An 18064-nucleotide genomic window follows, 5' to 3' on the forward strand; every position below is an offset into this window, starting at 1 on the left:
TTTAATATTAAATTTAATGTTATTTAATACGTGTGGCATAAGAATCAATAAATTAAATATACATAAAAAAATTGTATATATATTGATTAGAACAAAAAATATTTAATTTGTCACGTAACTACACTCTGTATAGCATCTATACTAACTTATACATGTATAATTCCATGAAATTATCATTAATATTGTTATAACTAAAATACTATATCTATATATTTGCATACAACCGAATTCTAAGAATATGATATTGCCATTTGCCGTCCAAATATTATAATATGGGACACGTATCGTTAGAATACTAACAGGTATGTGAAGTATGCGCAGTGCACATGCTCGTTGATGAGGGCATGTAAACACACTTTGGTCATAAGGGTGATGTTCTTCTTTTTTTTTTTTTATCGAATACGCGACTCAAATCGTGATTTTCAATTTTATTTTTAAACATTTATTTGAATATATTATATATAGGTACTAATATCGATTTGGTGTCAGGAATTACTTCTGTAACTGTTATACAGTTAATTATACAACGCTTTTTAGCAAGGCTGGACCCTGGACAAGTTGATGATATTTTTTAATTCAGTTAAGTCAAATTAAAATCTAAATAAAGTTAATGGTTAAAAGTTAATCCGAAATTGTCTATTAATTGAACTAAGTTAAGAGTTAACCAACATTTAATATTAACTTTTTAACTCAAGTTAAGTTAGTTAAAAAAAAAGTTTCTTGTTTTCATATAGGTAAAATAAAAATAATCGGTACCTAAAATTGTTCATGTTATTAGACCAAAGAACTATTATTATTTTATGTGTTTCAAAAGGTATGAGTACAAATTTGTTTAGCATACTTACAACTTATAAAATGTGCACCAGTAATTTGTATTTCTACAATAGTAATAGTTCACATGGTTTAAGAAAAAATGTATACTTTTAATAAATAAAAAAAATTCATATACACATTTGAATTTATATTTATTGTTTTTCTGCAAATATTCCTAAGTATTAATTGTTCATTATTTTCAATTTTATAATATTAAAATAACATTATAAACTTTACTTTAAATTAAATTGTATAAATATAATAAAATATATTTTATGTTGCTAAAAGTCTAAAACTCCCTTGTAGACACAATATAGGTAGATAATTGAATATATAAAAAAAATGATAAGAATCAAATAACGGCGACGATGCCAAAAAATAACGGGCATTGATAATATTCGTAATTTCATACGTAATATGGATAAGTATTTATATTTTATACGAATTTGAAAACATATTAGATAATAATTAAAATTGAAATCAACTCAACTTTCTTAAAAATGAAATTAACTCAAATTGATTAAAAGTTAATTGAAAAGCTCCTAAGTTCATGATTAGGTTAAAAATCATAAAAAAAATTAACTTATTATGTTAAAAGTTTAAATTAACTTAACCTTAACTTATTAATGCGTTAATGCCCAGCCTTGTTTTTAGTGTACTTAACTACCAATAAATCGAGTGTGTATTTAAGTATTTTACAATAAATAAATGTTTTGACTGATCTTACAGATGTTTGATTAAAAATTAATACTTATAAGAAGATTTCGAACACAATATAAGTTTTTTTTATTAACTCCACGTACTGCTGTATAATATCATACGAATTTCATGAATAACTTTAATTCGTTTCCTCTTTAGCGTTTAATATTGATGAATAATATGTATTTTTTCTTCATTTTTCTTACTATTATAATAATATAAACATTGTTTACGGTATGGACTCATCTATTCTCAAAAAAAGTTTTATTTAGCAGTAGCATAGCCAGGTTTATGAAATGGGGGGGAAGGGTTGTGTATAAATTAATTAAGTTTTTTACAGTTTTCGTATATAAATAATGTACATAGTCAATTTATTAGGTGGAGGGAATTTCAATGGGGGAGAAGCACTCACTCCCGTCTCCCACTCTTCGCTACGCCACTGGTATTTAGCCTATGTTTTAAAAATCTGTTACAGATTCTTTGGTCGCATGTATATAAATGTAAAATAACACTTCTTTTATTACTTCTAAAAACAAAAAAATATTATGTTCTGCGTTATCAGGGATTTTTGAATCCAACCTCTCCCCCCTCCACCAAGTTTATATTTCTCCAGCCTCTCTTGTAAGTACTTATAAATAATTAAGGAAATACTAAATGTTTGGTACCATACGGAACTATTACAAACATTAGATTTTATATATTATAATATGGTCTAACATAAATGTAACCAACTTTTAAGATTATGTTAAGCTATATAAGTATATGATATTATGATCCCATGAATTGCTTTTTACTTCAAACTCATTGAAACGAATTATAATTTTCATATTCAAACCACGTTTTGAAAATGATCAACTAAAATTAATTTCGAATAAATTATTATATAATCCTAACGAAAATTGAAAACCAGACGATTTTAAGTACAAACGATTTCATTTTTGGTATTTTGGGTCGTTTTGTCAGTTATATGATAGGTATTTATACCCTATAACTTTCACGAATTCATTGTAATATAATATTATTAGCATGTATAGAAGTATAGCGTTACTAAAACTGTTTGCATTTACTTATAATATATATTTTGGAGAGTAGATAATTTTACGCAAATGGGAAATGCTGTTATAATTTTTAAAACGATGTCTTGTAACACGATCGCTTATGGCATTATTGTTTCTATTAATACGCGCATACACAGGGTGATTCGCCAAGCATGGTCACTCCCATTTTTTCTTTTAATAATGAATACATTCAAATTCTGATTCTTGAAATTTTTAAATATAAACAAAGACAATTTTTACATACGGAGTGTCCTAGTAGTAGCGGTACAAACTTTTATTTTTCTACTGAGAACCCCATTTTTTACTGTAAATTATTTAGTACATCATTTTTTTTTTTAATTTTGTTGTAGATACCTAATTTGATATTCGAATGAGTAGTTTATTAGTTATTAAAATGTTTGTAATTAAAAATGGTATTACAAAAATATGAAATAGACGTAATATTAAAACTAGTATTTATTAAACTTGGGCCTTCTATACAAATTATCAGTATTAATTAATACTAATGACTACAATTTTCAAATCACCATCTTAATAAATCTTTAACCAAATCTTATAAATCCATTATCATTGACTTTTATCCTTAAAATACTATGTTTAATAATTTAGCAACAACTCGAACGAATTTTGATTACGATACGTAAAATTTTTCAGAACAATTTTCCATTGATTAATTTACAGTTGAAAAGGAAGGAGGGGGGTAAAAGTTTTTTATCTCCGATGTAAATTCATTATATAGTATACAAAATCTCGATGTTTGAAAATATTATGGTCTTTATGTGTACTTAAAAATTAGAAAATCAGATTTTAAATAACTTAATTATTGAAGAAAAAAAGGTTGAGCATGCTTGTTGAATCACACTATATTATACTATAAGTAGGTACACGCCTAATATTCTAAAATTCGTATCTTATTTTTTTTTGAAATCGTGAACGTATTTACTTAACTATACTTACTATGTCTACTTATTTATTTATTTACAATTAATACATTTCGATAGAGCTCCTGGTGTTTACCTGGTAGTAGAATAACTTGATATGCCCAGTAGCGGCATAGTTGCCATCACAATTGAATACACCCAACCAAAGGCCATTATTCTCACTGTTGAAGCGAACGTCATTTTGTTTGTGTATAGTGCCTTGCGTATTGAGTACCACCGTTCAATCGTTAACAAGCATAATGCGAAAACTGATAGTTGAGAAGAGAAAACTGTCAAGAAACCTCCAATTTTGCACCCGACACCTGTGGAAAAATATCATGGGTTTATAATCCCATTTACGTACAATGGTAAGTATCATCAACGTGTTTTTTTAAATTTAGTACCGGTAAATGATAGATATTTAATTATTTTGAAAAATACACGGTAACTATATTGCTCTATGTGTGCATTAAAATATTGCAATGTATATGAAATAATAGCTGTATCGCCATTAAATATATTTAATCATTATTGCTATTATAATTGTTTTTTTTTTTTAATTAATAACCCAATATATTTTTCTTAGTCTAATTATAATTAATTATCTCACATAACAGTGTTTAAAATTACTAGAAAAAATTCAAATTTTAGTAGATATTCATAGTATCAAGACCAATTGGCAATTATCATAATTATAAAAATACGCAATAACATTAAAGATGATCCATATATTATAGTCATATACGTATACCTACAGTTGTTATCAATGTGAACACATGTTTATAATGATTTATTTTATTACAGTTGACCCAAAAGCATCTTCATGTAAATGGGTTGGTATAGTAATATAACTTTTTTAAGTGGTTGGATTAAGTATTAAAATTATAGCACCTACATCTAAGCTTACTATATTGTTGCGCGCGATTTTCAGTATGAAAAAAATATACATCTAGATATGTACCCATACAGATAAAAAAAATTAGATTTAAAAATAATTACTAGATATTATCTACATAAACTATTTAAAATATAGGCAACAAACTAAAATGTTGGTAGTAAAAGCTGATGAAAATTGGAAAAAATAATATTTATTAAAAATGTAACTATTTTGTCATGAATTATAGATCAATATCAATATTATTTTATTTCATTCTTCAATAATATTACTATACTCGTTGAACGCTACAACTTAACATAACTCAGTCGATCAAGAATAGCAAGCAGATAAAATCGTAATAATTAGATTTAGAACATAGACATATTTTATGAAGTATCTATATTCATTAAAAAAAGTTTTTATTGTCCAAAAGTGTTTACCTATTTAAATATATTTAACACCGGTAGTTCTAGTGTTTAAGGTAAAAACTTGAAATGTATAAAATAATATATAATTTAAAATGTATAAAAACATTTAAGTGTGTTCTTTGGAAAATACAAATAATTTGGTCCAGTTCAAAAATTATTTTAGTTGGAAAACGACAAAAATAATCAGAATATACACCTAATAATAGATTTACTTCGCAAAATAACAATTTCCATCATTCTATGAAATATTTGAATTACGCTATTATTATTTAAAATTTTAAACGATGAAATATGTAGGTACGAACTTTATGATTATATTATATTTAGATTTAATATGTATTATGAGGAATATTATGACTTTAAATTTGCATGTAAGACCGATCGAAGTGTTATTCTTAATAAAAAATGTCAAAAATCTTAAATCAGAATTTCTGTTTATAAGCACTTTGTAAAATAACGTAAACGGTAAACATAAAGAAAACTAGTGAAAATCTGTTTTTGAAAAACATCACTAGCAAATTTAATATTAAAACACATCTTTCTTTGTGGTTTTTCTATAACAGTGGAATATCTGTAAAATATGCTAAGAGATTATTTTTTAGAAATATAAACGAAAGGGCTACATCCACTCGCCGTACCGTTTGGATGTTTAAAATGTTAAATATATGACGTTAATAATAAATTCAGGCTGTACGCTACTTCTACCATATTATATTTAGTATAAATTATATTATGGAAAATTATTACCACAATATAGACACTAATAAGTAATAAGCCGATAAATTAATATCTCCATAGTGGAGTAATGTTATATTTTGCATTATCTACTTATAATAGGTATGTATATAATATGGTTAAAGAAGAAAAATAAAAAGTATTTGATGCGTAATAATTACCGTTTTGCCATGAGTAAGCGTAGTTGAAATATTTTTCACTGGACACCAAATCCTCGTAGGCCAATAGCAACAAATAGATAGCCGTACAAAAGTCGGCGAAAGCCAAATTACTCATCAGAAATCTAGGTACAGAGTGATTAAAATCTTTACGGAAAACCACCATCAACACGACTACGTTTGCCAGTAACGCTGCACTTCCTACCAGCCAAACGCTCACTCTTAGCCAAAAAAAACCCATTATATCTTCGCACGGATTCAAGGCGTCCGGTTGCGGCCAACATTGAACGTCCGATCTCCTAGAACAAAACGTAATTCCAATCGGTTTTGAGGTCGGTGAGCAAAGTTGGTTTTTTTTCAATACAATTCATAGGTAGGACACCTATGTGTTGCAATTATTTTGTTCATATAATGAACGATAAGTCATTTAAATTATGTTACAGTCCATGGCACTCGTATGAGTGATTTGTCATTTCTATTTTTGTTATTAAAAACTAATTCAAGATCGAAGGATTTGAGTGTTTTTTTCTTTTATTTAGGTTCATCAAATTTGAAACTCGGATTCAAACTTTCTTAAAAATATACATTCAATATTTTATGCATATAAAGGTACTGTACGTAAATATCACTGTTTAAAATACGGTTTAAATTGGGTTTAAATCGTGCGCAAAGTGATTTTGTCGGTTGTCGTGAACGATTTATTTTGGGTTTATTTCCTAACCTAACCACAATAGACTTGTACATAACTTCAATTTAAGATGCAAATAACATAATGTCATGACAATAAAAACAACAGGTGCCATTATTGTAATCGGCAACAACGTCCAGTAAGCGTATCTATCCTGTCGAAACTTCTATCTCGATTTTATTGAAACGCAAAGTCCGTGTGACCTATAAAATAATAAACCTCTTTTTTTTCGAGCTTTATTTCTTATCGAAGAACTATTGCATAAATAATTACACTGGTCATAAACTATAACTTTTATAGAATATTAGCGTAATTATAATAATAATTGTTGATGATTGTTTTAGTTTGAATACTATACTGTGTTATAACACTGCCGATGTGTTAATTAATTTGATACAACTATAATTATTTTAATTATAAAAATAATCTTATTTGTTTTTAAGATCCTAGTAATACATTAATTAAATGTTGTGTTCATGATGCATTTATGCTTAGGACGTAAATGTGATATTAATATTGACGTCACTCGATAAATGGTTATTAAAAATACATTTGAGTTAAACTGTTCTATACTATCCCAATAGGTAGAGAAACCAAAAGGATACTATACAGGCTATATGGCGCTACTTACGTGGTCGGCGGAGTGATATTGCCACATATAATGTCCTGGGTACTATTTGTCATGGCCGGCTCGTTAAAAAATTCTTCTTCACTGTCGTTTGCGTAATCAATATAACCATTCTCCATAAAATCATTGGACACCAAATTTAAATGAACGTTATTTTTTTTCGCTTGAACACATTCACTTGGAGTTTCAAAGCCTTCCTAAAATATTGTACGAATAAGAAAAACGAAATGTAATGAACATTTTATTGGGAAATACATTAATGAATAAAATCAAAATAAACTAGGGGAGTTTTGTCTTAAAACAATAACAAGTCAGTTACGAAACCTCAAACCATTTTTGAAAATAAAATAAACGAACTTACCAACTTACAGGCTACTTTAAATATCAAAAGTACGAATTAAATTGATTTTTTAAATGTATATTTTATTAAATTTTTTAAAGTTCTTTTTCTTCAATGAATATTGTTAAAGTGAGTATTTTATTTTCAAATAACTACAAATTAAAATGATTTGTTGATATCAAAAAATAAATCTGAAGAAGTGAGTTTCAAAATATTGTTTCGCTTAAATTGGTGAGTACTTTTAATAATATATCTATCAAAATATAATTTGGTATCATAATTTAACTATATACTATAAATACTGATAAATATATATTAATAATTCTAAATAAACATATTATTTTAAAATAACTAGAGAACTAGTCTATTATCAATAAAATGATATTATAATAATATATTATCGTATTTTACAAAAAGCGATGTTTCAGGTATACCTGCGTGTAAATGATTTTCTGTTTAAATAAATAACATGATTTAGCCCTAGGATAGTGATAAAATGAAAATATTACTAAAGCATATCGACTACAATATTTTGTGGGTAATTATTTTGTAAACGTTTGATCAAAAAAATTATTCAGTATGAGAAATATTAACTAACACCTACTTTATGAAACTCATACGTCGAATAATCGTGTTTAGCTGGAAACTGAAAACTACAACAGTGGAATGAATACGTGAGATGAGCTTCTTTTAAATTCTGAAACCACAAAAATATGAGTATATTATTATATTAGATAAGTATGTAACAATAATAAATGTACCCTTAAGCGTGCGCACGAGGGAGGTAGGGGAAGCAGCTGTCTTCCTTACGAGACTTTCCGCCCCCGAGATCATCCGTCAAAGTATTTAATATTTTTAAAAAATATTTTCAATATGCATTATGTTAACAAAATACAAAAATAATATCGCACTATTATATTTATATACTTTGTCTAATGAAAAGAAGGCTTCAACTGTCGTACTTAATTGAATAATTACCTACTAGATACTCATACAGTGTCAAACACACATATCATAACCTTAAGAATGATAATACAATTTGAAAGTCAAAATATTGTTATTATTATGTTTTATTATTTTTAAAAATGGCACATTTGAAACTGATGTTATGTTTTTATATAAATCCTTATCGTATTGATCAATATATATTATAAAATATTAATACAATCACATGTCCACATCTATGATTTTGTGTGAGATTTAATTTCAAAGATCGTTTTTTCATCCCAAACCCGAAGCTCGAAAAAAATTCAAGGGGGTTCGGATCCCATGATCCCCAAGCTACAGTCTTGCTTCCCCTGACAAGCGGACCTGCGCACGCTTATGAATTGAGCTCTAAAGTATACAATAATGTTGTGGGTGATTAGTGATTACATACGCCAAATAAATAAACTGAAGGAATCACAGTCATTGAAGGAGCATTTTCGATGCGAAGTACCTCTAGGCTTTTCAACCCAGATGTCGGTAATACTTTCATTGAGGAATGTGATAAATCTCTGTAGAATACAATAAATTATAATATAAATTCTAAACCCAAATGACTTTAAGTCATAATTGCACTAAATAATTAAATAATTATGTAATAAAAAATGAATGTATAATGTGTAAATAATAATCAATTCTAAAAATACACATCATACTGATTATAAAAAATGTCTGTTAATTAGAAATTAAGAGCGTTTCAATTTCAATAGATAAAAGAACAAAAAAAATTACATGTGCAGATAAAAGTATTTTTTTATAGCTAATTATCGATTATTTGTAAACTATAAAAACAAATATCAGTTTCATATGAAACTCTGAGCATACTAAATTTAAAATGGTTTATTTTTTATAGCTGTAAAAATATTCAAACGTTATATATGGCTTATCTATTGTTTGAAGATTTAACAAAAATGGTATTTTACTAAATTGAAAAGACAAAGTAACATTTTCTGGAAAATCTTAGGCCTTAGAGTTAAATAATGTTGAGAAATTGTTTATTATTTTTAAAAAAGTTAGGACGATAATTTCGCTAATTTATTTGCACTTGTAATTTATGTTATCAAAAAACTTACAGTGTCCTTAAGTTTAAAATTCCATCAAAACTGTGTTCGGACAAAAAGTCTAAATAATTTCCCCTCAAACTCCTGTAATAAAATTAAAAAAGTATGACGATAGTTAAAATAATAAAATTAACTATATAAAAATTAGCAGCTTAAAATTTTTAAAAAAAAATCCACTCAACATGTGAATTTACTTACAGTTTTGATATTTCAGAGCCGTTGAAAGCCCAATTTTCTACTACGTGTATTTTATTATATTCCAATAATCTAAAAATATATTTTGAAACAAAAAAGTAAATATTTTATTATTCCAATGTTTAAAAAATAAAATTTTGAAAATTATTTTTAGAAATATCATGTTAGGTATAAGCATAAGTACTATATGTATACAAGAAATATTAGGTCAAAAATGAATTAAATTTCAAGAACATAAATAAAGAAAACTTTTTAGCTTTTTTCAATTTAAAAGCATCAATTTTACAAGTTCAATATATTCAACAAGTTCAATGTTAATTGAAATTTTATTTTCTATTATTGATATTTTTTCAAGAAAAATAACAGAGGAAAGAATTGAAATAAAAATATTTACAAAATTACACAATAGAAACCAATAACGAATTTACTGTTTACAATAATCATAGTTCTGTTTGTTATTATTTTTTTGGATTGAATGAGTAGGTACTCCAAACATTATACATTGCTTGAGTACCTAGCTTATTTTTTATAAATATTAAGCCCAAAAGGTACTTAAGATAACACTTTTTTGATATTGTTTAGTAGTTTTATGAAAATTAACAAAAAACCGATGGTATAAACAAATCAATTTATGCTGAAATTTTCCATGTTTAACAAAATCTACTTATTATGTAGATGTAATTATGAATTAATTTATTTTGACAAAATGTGTTTATTTTGGGGTTTAAAACTTGACATTTAATTTAAATTGTTGGAAATTATTAATTAAATTATATCCTACCATAGCAATCCAAAATATCTTTAAAAAAACCCTTATAAGTACATTGTTGCGAAGATTCATCAAACATTTTGATGATAACACTCATAAAATGTAATCTCTCAATCCATTATTTTTATTTTATAATTAATTTAATTTGAATAACTAAATGTTTATAACATATTTTGTAGTTTTGAGCATTACGTATGACTTGACCAATCAATAAAAAGTTGCCTGAGAGTCTACGTGGCTAGCTAGCATGTCCACATGTAACATTAATGAATAAATATACCGCATAAAAATAATGTTAAAAATTTTAAATGTCATTTATTTTATAATCGAATATTGAATATAATTATTATGTACAAAATATAATGTTGTGATCTTGCATTTATCAATAAACGATACTTCCCTTACAATAGTAATAGAATAAGAATAACCGCATTGCTTCGTATAGTTTTAGATTAATTAAATTTACGACATATAATCACACTAACTATAATATAAAATTTAACCATTCGTAATTTTGTTTGATAATGTATTATTGCTTTATTAATTAAAAGGTTTTTAAGTTGATAATCAAAGACATTATATCTAGATTTATAATACACGATATTACACTACTTAATCAAATGCAAATGTTATCTCACAACTTTCTTTAGACACTTAAAAATTATACTTGGTAAATTTCCGTTAAAATATCAGTACGTATTTTATTATTGCATCGTATAATATTGGCAACATACCAATAATGGACAAAATAAATGTTTGTAAATCAATAATAAACATCAAGACAACACATCAATATTAAAGCCATTTAAGAGACTACAAACTGCTTAAAGTGGTCTGTCATTTAATTTGATCCAGTAACAATGTAATGTAACCTAATCAAAATATTTGACATGTAAATCCTCGTCAACATAACTAGACTTATACTACAGCACCCAATAAAATATTATAAAAATTATGAAGTAAAATACACACAACGAAATAATAATAATACTGTTTATTGCGTAACAATATACTTACATTATTATTATTTTTTTACCGTGAAAATTATAAAAGGTGTTACATAATTATTTTTATCATACTATCTCCGTGCTTACTATATTTTGATTAAAATGCAAAATATTATTTGAAAAACAATTATCGAGAAAACAATGCAGTTTAAACAGTTTATATACAGCCTTATAGACTCTACATTTATTTACTTAAATTGACTAGAAAAAAATGGTTTAAATTTTAGACCATAGCGTTATTTCATAAAACTATTTCAACCATAATATTTATAAATATTTATTTTAAATTTTTTTGCAGAGTTAAGGTTAAAACTAAATTTATATAAATTACAATTTACAAAATATATGCAAAATCGTAGGAAGTCGCATACTGCAGTAATACTCGGAGCATGAATATAATATTATTAATGAAAAAATAAAATTAATGAAATGTTTTATAGACTACAATAATAGATTTTGACTGTAATAAAAAAAATATCCAATTTAATTAAATGATTTTAACTTAATAACTATATAATAGTACTCACAACTGTTCTGCTCGTGTTTTGATTCCATTCGTTGGTAACTTGTCCAGCTGATTTCCTTCAAATTCGCTAAAAATAAATTTAATGTAAAGATACCGTTGGCTGTTATAATTTTACTTTTAAAATGTCAATAGTTTTATATTACATAATGTGCATCGCAGTTGGAGTCCCGAGGTCTGAAAGATCAGGAATGACCTTTAAATTCGCTTTACTTATACGACTATAAAGGAAACATCATAAATATTAAATTTCCCTTTCTTAGAATAGTAGAACCATAAAATAATTTTGTTTTAGTACATAATGTTCAAAATGTAGTAAAAGAAAACCAATTTAATATAATTATTAGTGTTTCTAATACACAACACAATTAATAATACGTTTAATAAAAATAAATCTTTTGTAAATAAAATCACATTATTTAATCATATCAAAACTTCAAATTAAAGTTATCATTCAAAAATATTTGATCATATTATAATTGAATACAGTAAGGGCAATTCAAAAAAAAAAATATATATATATATATAATAAAAAGAAAATTTGAGCAAAGAGGCCCAAACAAATTAGCTGTACACTAGTTTTAATAAAATTAGAGGTTTAATAATATAATGTACAACTAAAATAATAAATAATTCATCGCTCGGTTTAATGGTAAAAACAAAGTGCGTACGATAAGTAATTTTCTAATACATTAATTAAAGTGATACATAATATAAAATGTATTAATTGGTAATACATTAAAATTAGTAATTAGATCTTTTACTTCTTTTACTACATATTGTCTATTGTTATTTATTTGAGTTTATCTGTTCTATAAACTCACAGTACTAAAAACGTTTTTGATAGACCATGAAATATATCGTAAGGCAGTTCGGTCAAAGCACTAGCTCGAAATATATACCTAGAAATGTAATTAAGACATCAGACATGATATTAAAATATAATTTGTTAATGTTATAGAAAAACGTACAACGACTGTAATTTATTTAAGTTTTTGAAAGTTGACGAATCCAAATATTCTAGGTTTTTCATGTTGTTTAATATTCTATAAAACAAAATTGTATTTATTTATTTTAAGATATTAAAGGTCTACTAAGTACGAGTTAGTATTGTCTGACTTACATATCTGTAAGATTATTGTATGGATTAATCGATTTTTCTGATAATTCTTTAATATCGGCTGAATCATCTATAGTTCTAAAATCAAAAATATCAAGATTATTAATAGTAAGCAAAACAATGTTTATTCTATGTTTGATATTATGTTTGTAATATACTATAGAATTATACTTCTGTGTTAACCTATAGGCTAAAAGCATTAGATACCTACTCATTAGCCACATACCTAAATAATATATGTTACAATAGCAATTAGATAAACAATTTAGGTTTAGGAAATCATTACTATTTAACCTAGGTCTAGGTCTAAGTAAATATAAAATAAATATAGTGCATGAGAAACTAACAACAAAATGCCGTTAATCAAGAATAATAATGCTTGTTTTGTTGACTCTCGGAAACTTGAATGGTTAGTTAGTTGAAAGGAAATGTTAACAAAATTGTTTTTGCTCCAAAATATTGTTACAAATTGATATAAGTAAGGTACGCACTGGAAAAATTATGAGATTATTGGGATGAAGTGTACTGCTTTTTAAAAACAAACTTTTAATGTTAATCATAAAAAGTATTAAATTGCCAATAATTAATAATGGCAGTTTAATACTTCAATGTAAATGTAGCGAAAAGTAGTAAACCTTACGATTACTATATAATTGGATGTTTTATTCGTTTGTATAATGTGTTCAACAATATATTTAAAACAATCGTTTAATTAATAATTTACAATTATTATAATGTCCAATATTAGTTATAACTATATACTTATCTATAGTTAACTTATTAAGTACAAATAGTATATATAATACATTGTAAGTATATTATAGTATTCATTGTGTTCTTATGTTTGGATTATGGATAACTCATGTGTTTGAAAATTAAACGAATTTAACTCTTATTATTAAACTTACCAACATAAAAAATGATAATAATGATAAAATTAAAATTACAACGAGCAAATAAACTTTGTAACTAACACCCTCAATTTATTGTTCCGTTCTAACTTATACTTTTTGAAGTGAAAATTATAGCTGTGAATAAAATATGTGATGAACTGTAATCGAACTTATGCCGCAGAAAAGTGGTGTCATTTGAATGTGGTTGGGAAGGCAAGGTAGGGAAACATTTTAGTAGAGGGACAAAGGTATCATATTGCCCCACTGATATTATGATAACAGTATAAATCTTTAAATTGTTTAAACAAAGAAAGAGTGCAATACTGCGTTTATCATAGGTATAAAAACATTAGTAAGATAAAAATATTTATGGGTTACATAAATCCATACAACCCAATAATTTTATTTCGGCTATATTATGACATGAAAAGGTATGCGTCAAAGATATAAGAATACATTCGCTAAAATTATTAGGACATAAGCAATAATAAACAATTATATCTATAAGAATATGGCATAAGTACCAACGATATTAATAATAAATATAATTAATATATTTATAATATTTAAAAATATCAAAAATATTCAGTCCTCCATAATATTATATATCTCTTATGTAGGTTCCTACTAACAATACAATGTTATAACATAAAACTTTGATGCTCTACCATTATAACTTTATATTTTAGATAATACATTGGTCGATTAAGATTATAGGTTTGACGTTTTTAAACGATATACCTAGTTTTAAATTTAATATTTGGAATGAAGCACGCAGGTAGCCGTTTGGTAAATGAAATGTTGGCGTTTTTATGACGATTTATTTTTTTTCGCATTTTGTTTTGGCGCTCATGTCTTCCATCCAAATATTTCATAAATTATAATTACAGGATTATCATCACATTATTTTTTTCGATTAAGTTGTATCATCTTTTTTATAACTCTTGTGTACTTAATATAATTTAACTTTAACAATATGGGTGCCTAAAATTTATTTTCAAGCCATACAATTAGTTTAAGACTGGTGAAAAAACAATTAATTAGATTATGACCTTGATTTTAGTGAATAAATTATAATGCCTCCTCCCAGTTTTTTGCCAAATTACGCCACGAGAACATAATATCATGTTCTAACAGTCGGCAATTGAAAAAATGCAAAAAACTATCGGTGTTATTTACTTACGGTATAGGTATAGGGTGATTATACAAGGTATATATATTATATTATTACTATATTGTATGTATTTATATATATATAAGACATCGAAGTTGAAAAAATCATAGTTGTAGCAACTTGAATCCTTCATTAAAATTCATTTTAAAAATATCGAAAATTGTTATTCTCGTTTTGTAAAAACATGCGACAAATGAGTTATTTTATAAGAGAATAAAAATAAAACTCTATGCAATGGGTGTAAATTTTACTCACAGCACGTGTATTATCTCGTCAACAACTGGTATGATTTGGATCTCTGAACAGTGCAGCTCAGTTTTGTGTTTCCAATAGTTAGTCATGTTGCGGACACAGCAATTATCAATAATTGTACAAGGCGTGTTCGTGACTGTACCTTTTGCCGATAGTTGTACAATGCAAATGCACAAAACCATCAAAAAATCGAAAACCGAACACATCGAGATCCAGCTGTAACATAAAAAATGAAAGGAATTTAGAAACAATATTTCGAAAAAAAAAATGCCCGTTCAAAAAGAGTCAAAAGCACATATTTTATTAGATATCAATACATTATAATATTTATATATTATATATTAAAAGGGTTTAATGTATTGTCGGCATAAAATATTATGACAATATACCTAAAAATACCACTTAAAATTCTAAATTAACAAAACAGTAAATGTAAAAAAATCCTTACGTGATACGGCACTGTAAAACAAATAAAATTATAATAATGTTTATTATGGATATCAACTCAATTTACAAAAATAATATTTAAAATAACCGTAAATCATAATATTTTACATTTAACATATGATAAAAAAAATTTTTAATAACATATTAAATTATAAATGTTTAATTTTAGGTTCTGTGCGTAACGAATAAATGCATTTGTATTGTATTTACAATGTGTGTTTTTTCTGTATATCATCTAATATTTTAGGTATTAAAAGTACTCCAATATTCGACAACAGCATCTTTTCTGATAGTTAAGTGAATCTAGTTGGTAAATTTGAGAGGTAAAAATTGAAAATTTCTAGTCGTTTTAGACAGCGTTAGAAAAAATCGAAATTCTTTTTCAAAACTAATTTTGTGATTAGATCGATGTTATTGTTTTGGTGTAACTCAAAAACTAATAACCGTAGGTACTACACACTTGATAATATTGGATTTTTATGTGTCGAATTTTGTTATTTTATTGTGATTTAAAAAGGTAGACATTCGTAAGACACTCAAACTATTTTGACTCCATTTTATCTCGAATGGGGTTCTCCTTATGTGAAATTTAAAGGACAAACACCTATTATAAAAATTATATCGAATTGACTCTATATACATCATGAAGTATGAGAAAAAGTGAAACAAATAATTGAATATGTGCCTCACTTGAAAATATGTTCCAATATTTATTAAAATATTAGGTAGTATTTTGTAATATTTAGATATTAGGTAGGTACATTATGCAAATAATACAACTTCCACGCCCTGATCATAAAACAATAAATTCCTATTATAATATATGGCTATATACAGAGTGATTCATAACAAGTATGTTCACCCTAATTTTTGTTTAATTTTTTTTTTTAAGGACGTGATACCCGCATGTGTTGTCTCCGTCTTACAAGTGCGTAACATAGCAAATTTTATGCTCAGCAGAACACGTGTAGCTCCGTTAGTTTAAAAATTAGTGCGAATTAACCTCTTATAAAATCTTAAGGTAAGATTATCATCTAGTCAACCTCATAGGTTTTTTATTATATTTTAATTTTAACGCGAGTTATGAGTATTTTAAAATTGTAAATTTTTTATACATCTTAAAATACTTATAACTCGCGTTAAAATAAAAATATAATAAAAAGCCTATGAGGTTGCCTAGATAATAATCTTACCTTTAGATTTTATAAGGGGTCAATAATTCACTTTAATTTTTAAATTAAAGGAGCTACACGTGTTTTGCTGAGTGTACAATTTGCTATGTTACGCACTTGTAAGACAGAGAAAACACATGCGGGTATCACGTATTCACGTCCTCTTAATAAGACAAATGTATTTCCATTTTTTACCATTCTAATTCTGATTTTCGGAATTTTTAAATATACATATACATACTTAGAGACCATTACTGCTTGAAGAGTAACCTGCAGGGGCGATACTAACTTGTTTTTTTCAAATGAAAACGTCCATTTTTTACTGTGAAATATTTAGTGGATATTTTTTTTTTAATTTTGATTTGGTTACATAACTCAAAATTTGAATAAATAGTTCCTCTGCAGTTATTAAAATGTAATAGTCCTTAAAAATGGTCGTTGTATTAGTTTTGCATTTCATTGAATTTATTATATTTTTATATATATATCTTCTTAATTATTGTAATATAGGTGATAAATATTTAGATTATATATTATTGTAAATATTTATTGACTTTTGAATCAATACCTACTTACCGTACCTATAATAGTGTGAATTAATTCGTGGTATAAATGGAACTTAGCATAAGATGTATCTTAATGTTTTGAAAATGCTATTGTATAGGTATATAAAATATAATACCTACTAAGTATACCTACTTAAAAGTTTAATCTAATCATTTTTGCGAATTACAACAAAATTACTAAAATCGTTATTCTTTGTTTGAATATCTAATTTCGTCCCAATTCGAACTTAAAATGTCCATAAAATAACTTTTTGCCCATGTATCCTTAATATTCTTAAAATGCTAAAATATGAATTTATGAATTATGAAGAACCTTGTGTTATATACTTATATTATCAGGCTTTTTTACAGATTCAAAATTATCTACATTTATAGAAAACAAATTTAAACATTTCATTCTCTATAAATAGTATAGAAAATTCTGATTGGATAATTTCGTCTAAACATATCAGATACTTATAAGATATTTTTGGAGTTACGCTCAACTTTTTTTTAAATTCTAGTAGCCAATGACTAAAATTGCATTTAATTTTTAAGCTTTTTGGTAGAGCAAAAAA

At 25.8% G+C, this 18064-nt stretch overlaps 1 protein-coding gene across 3 annotated transcripts in view; it reads right to left on the minus strand.

Moving 5' to 3' along the window:
• The window catches only part of LOC111030913 (lutropin-choriogonadotropic hormone receptor-like), a 64532-nt gene that overhangs the window by 32016 nt on the left and 14452 nt on the right, over positions 1–18064 (minus strand). For all 3 annotated transcript variants that reach the window (XM_022310643.1, XM_022310642.1, XM_022310644.1), the window contains exons 2-14: positions 15326–15538; positions 13007–13081; positions 12855–12929; positions 12708–12785; positions 12030–12104; positions 11888–11953; positions 9588–9656; positions 9402–9473; positions 8723–8840; positions 7949–8041; positions 7008–7201; positions 5692–5987; positions 3588–3813 (exon numbers count right to left, since the gene is read on the minus strand). In XM_022310643.1, coding sequence (XP_022166335.1) covers positions 3588–3813; positions 5692–5987; positions 7008–7201; positions 7949–8041; positions 8723–8840; positions 9402–9473; positions 9588–9656; positions 11888–11953; positions 12030–12104; positions 12708–12785; positions 12855–12929; positions 13007–13081; positions 15326–15538 — 1650 coding nt within the window. The remainder of the gene's footprint in view (positions 1–3587; positions 3814–5691; positions 5988–7007; positions 7202–7948; positions 8042–8722; positions 8841–9401; positions 9474–9587; positions 9657–11887; positions 11954–12029; positions 12105–12707; positions 12786–12854; positions 12930–13006; positions 13082–15325; positions 15539–18064) is intronic.

The sequence above is a fragment of the Myzus persicae genome, unplaced genomic scaffold, assembly GCF_001856785.1.
Source record: "Myzus persicae strain clone G006 unplaced genomic scaffold, MPER_G0061.0, whole genome shotgun sequence".
Classification (NCBI taxonomy): domain Eukaryota; kingdom Metazoa; phylum Arthropoda; class Insecta; order Hemiptera; family Aphididae; genus Myzus; species Myzus persicae.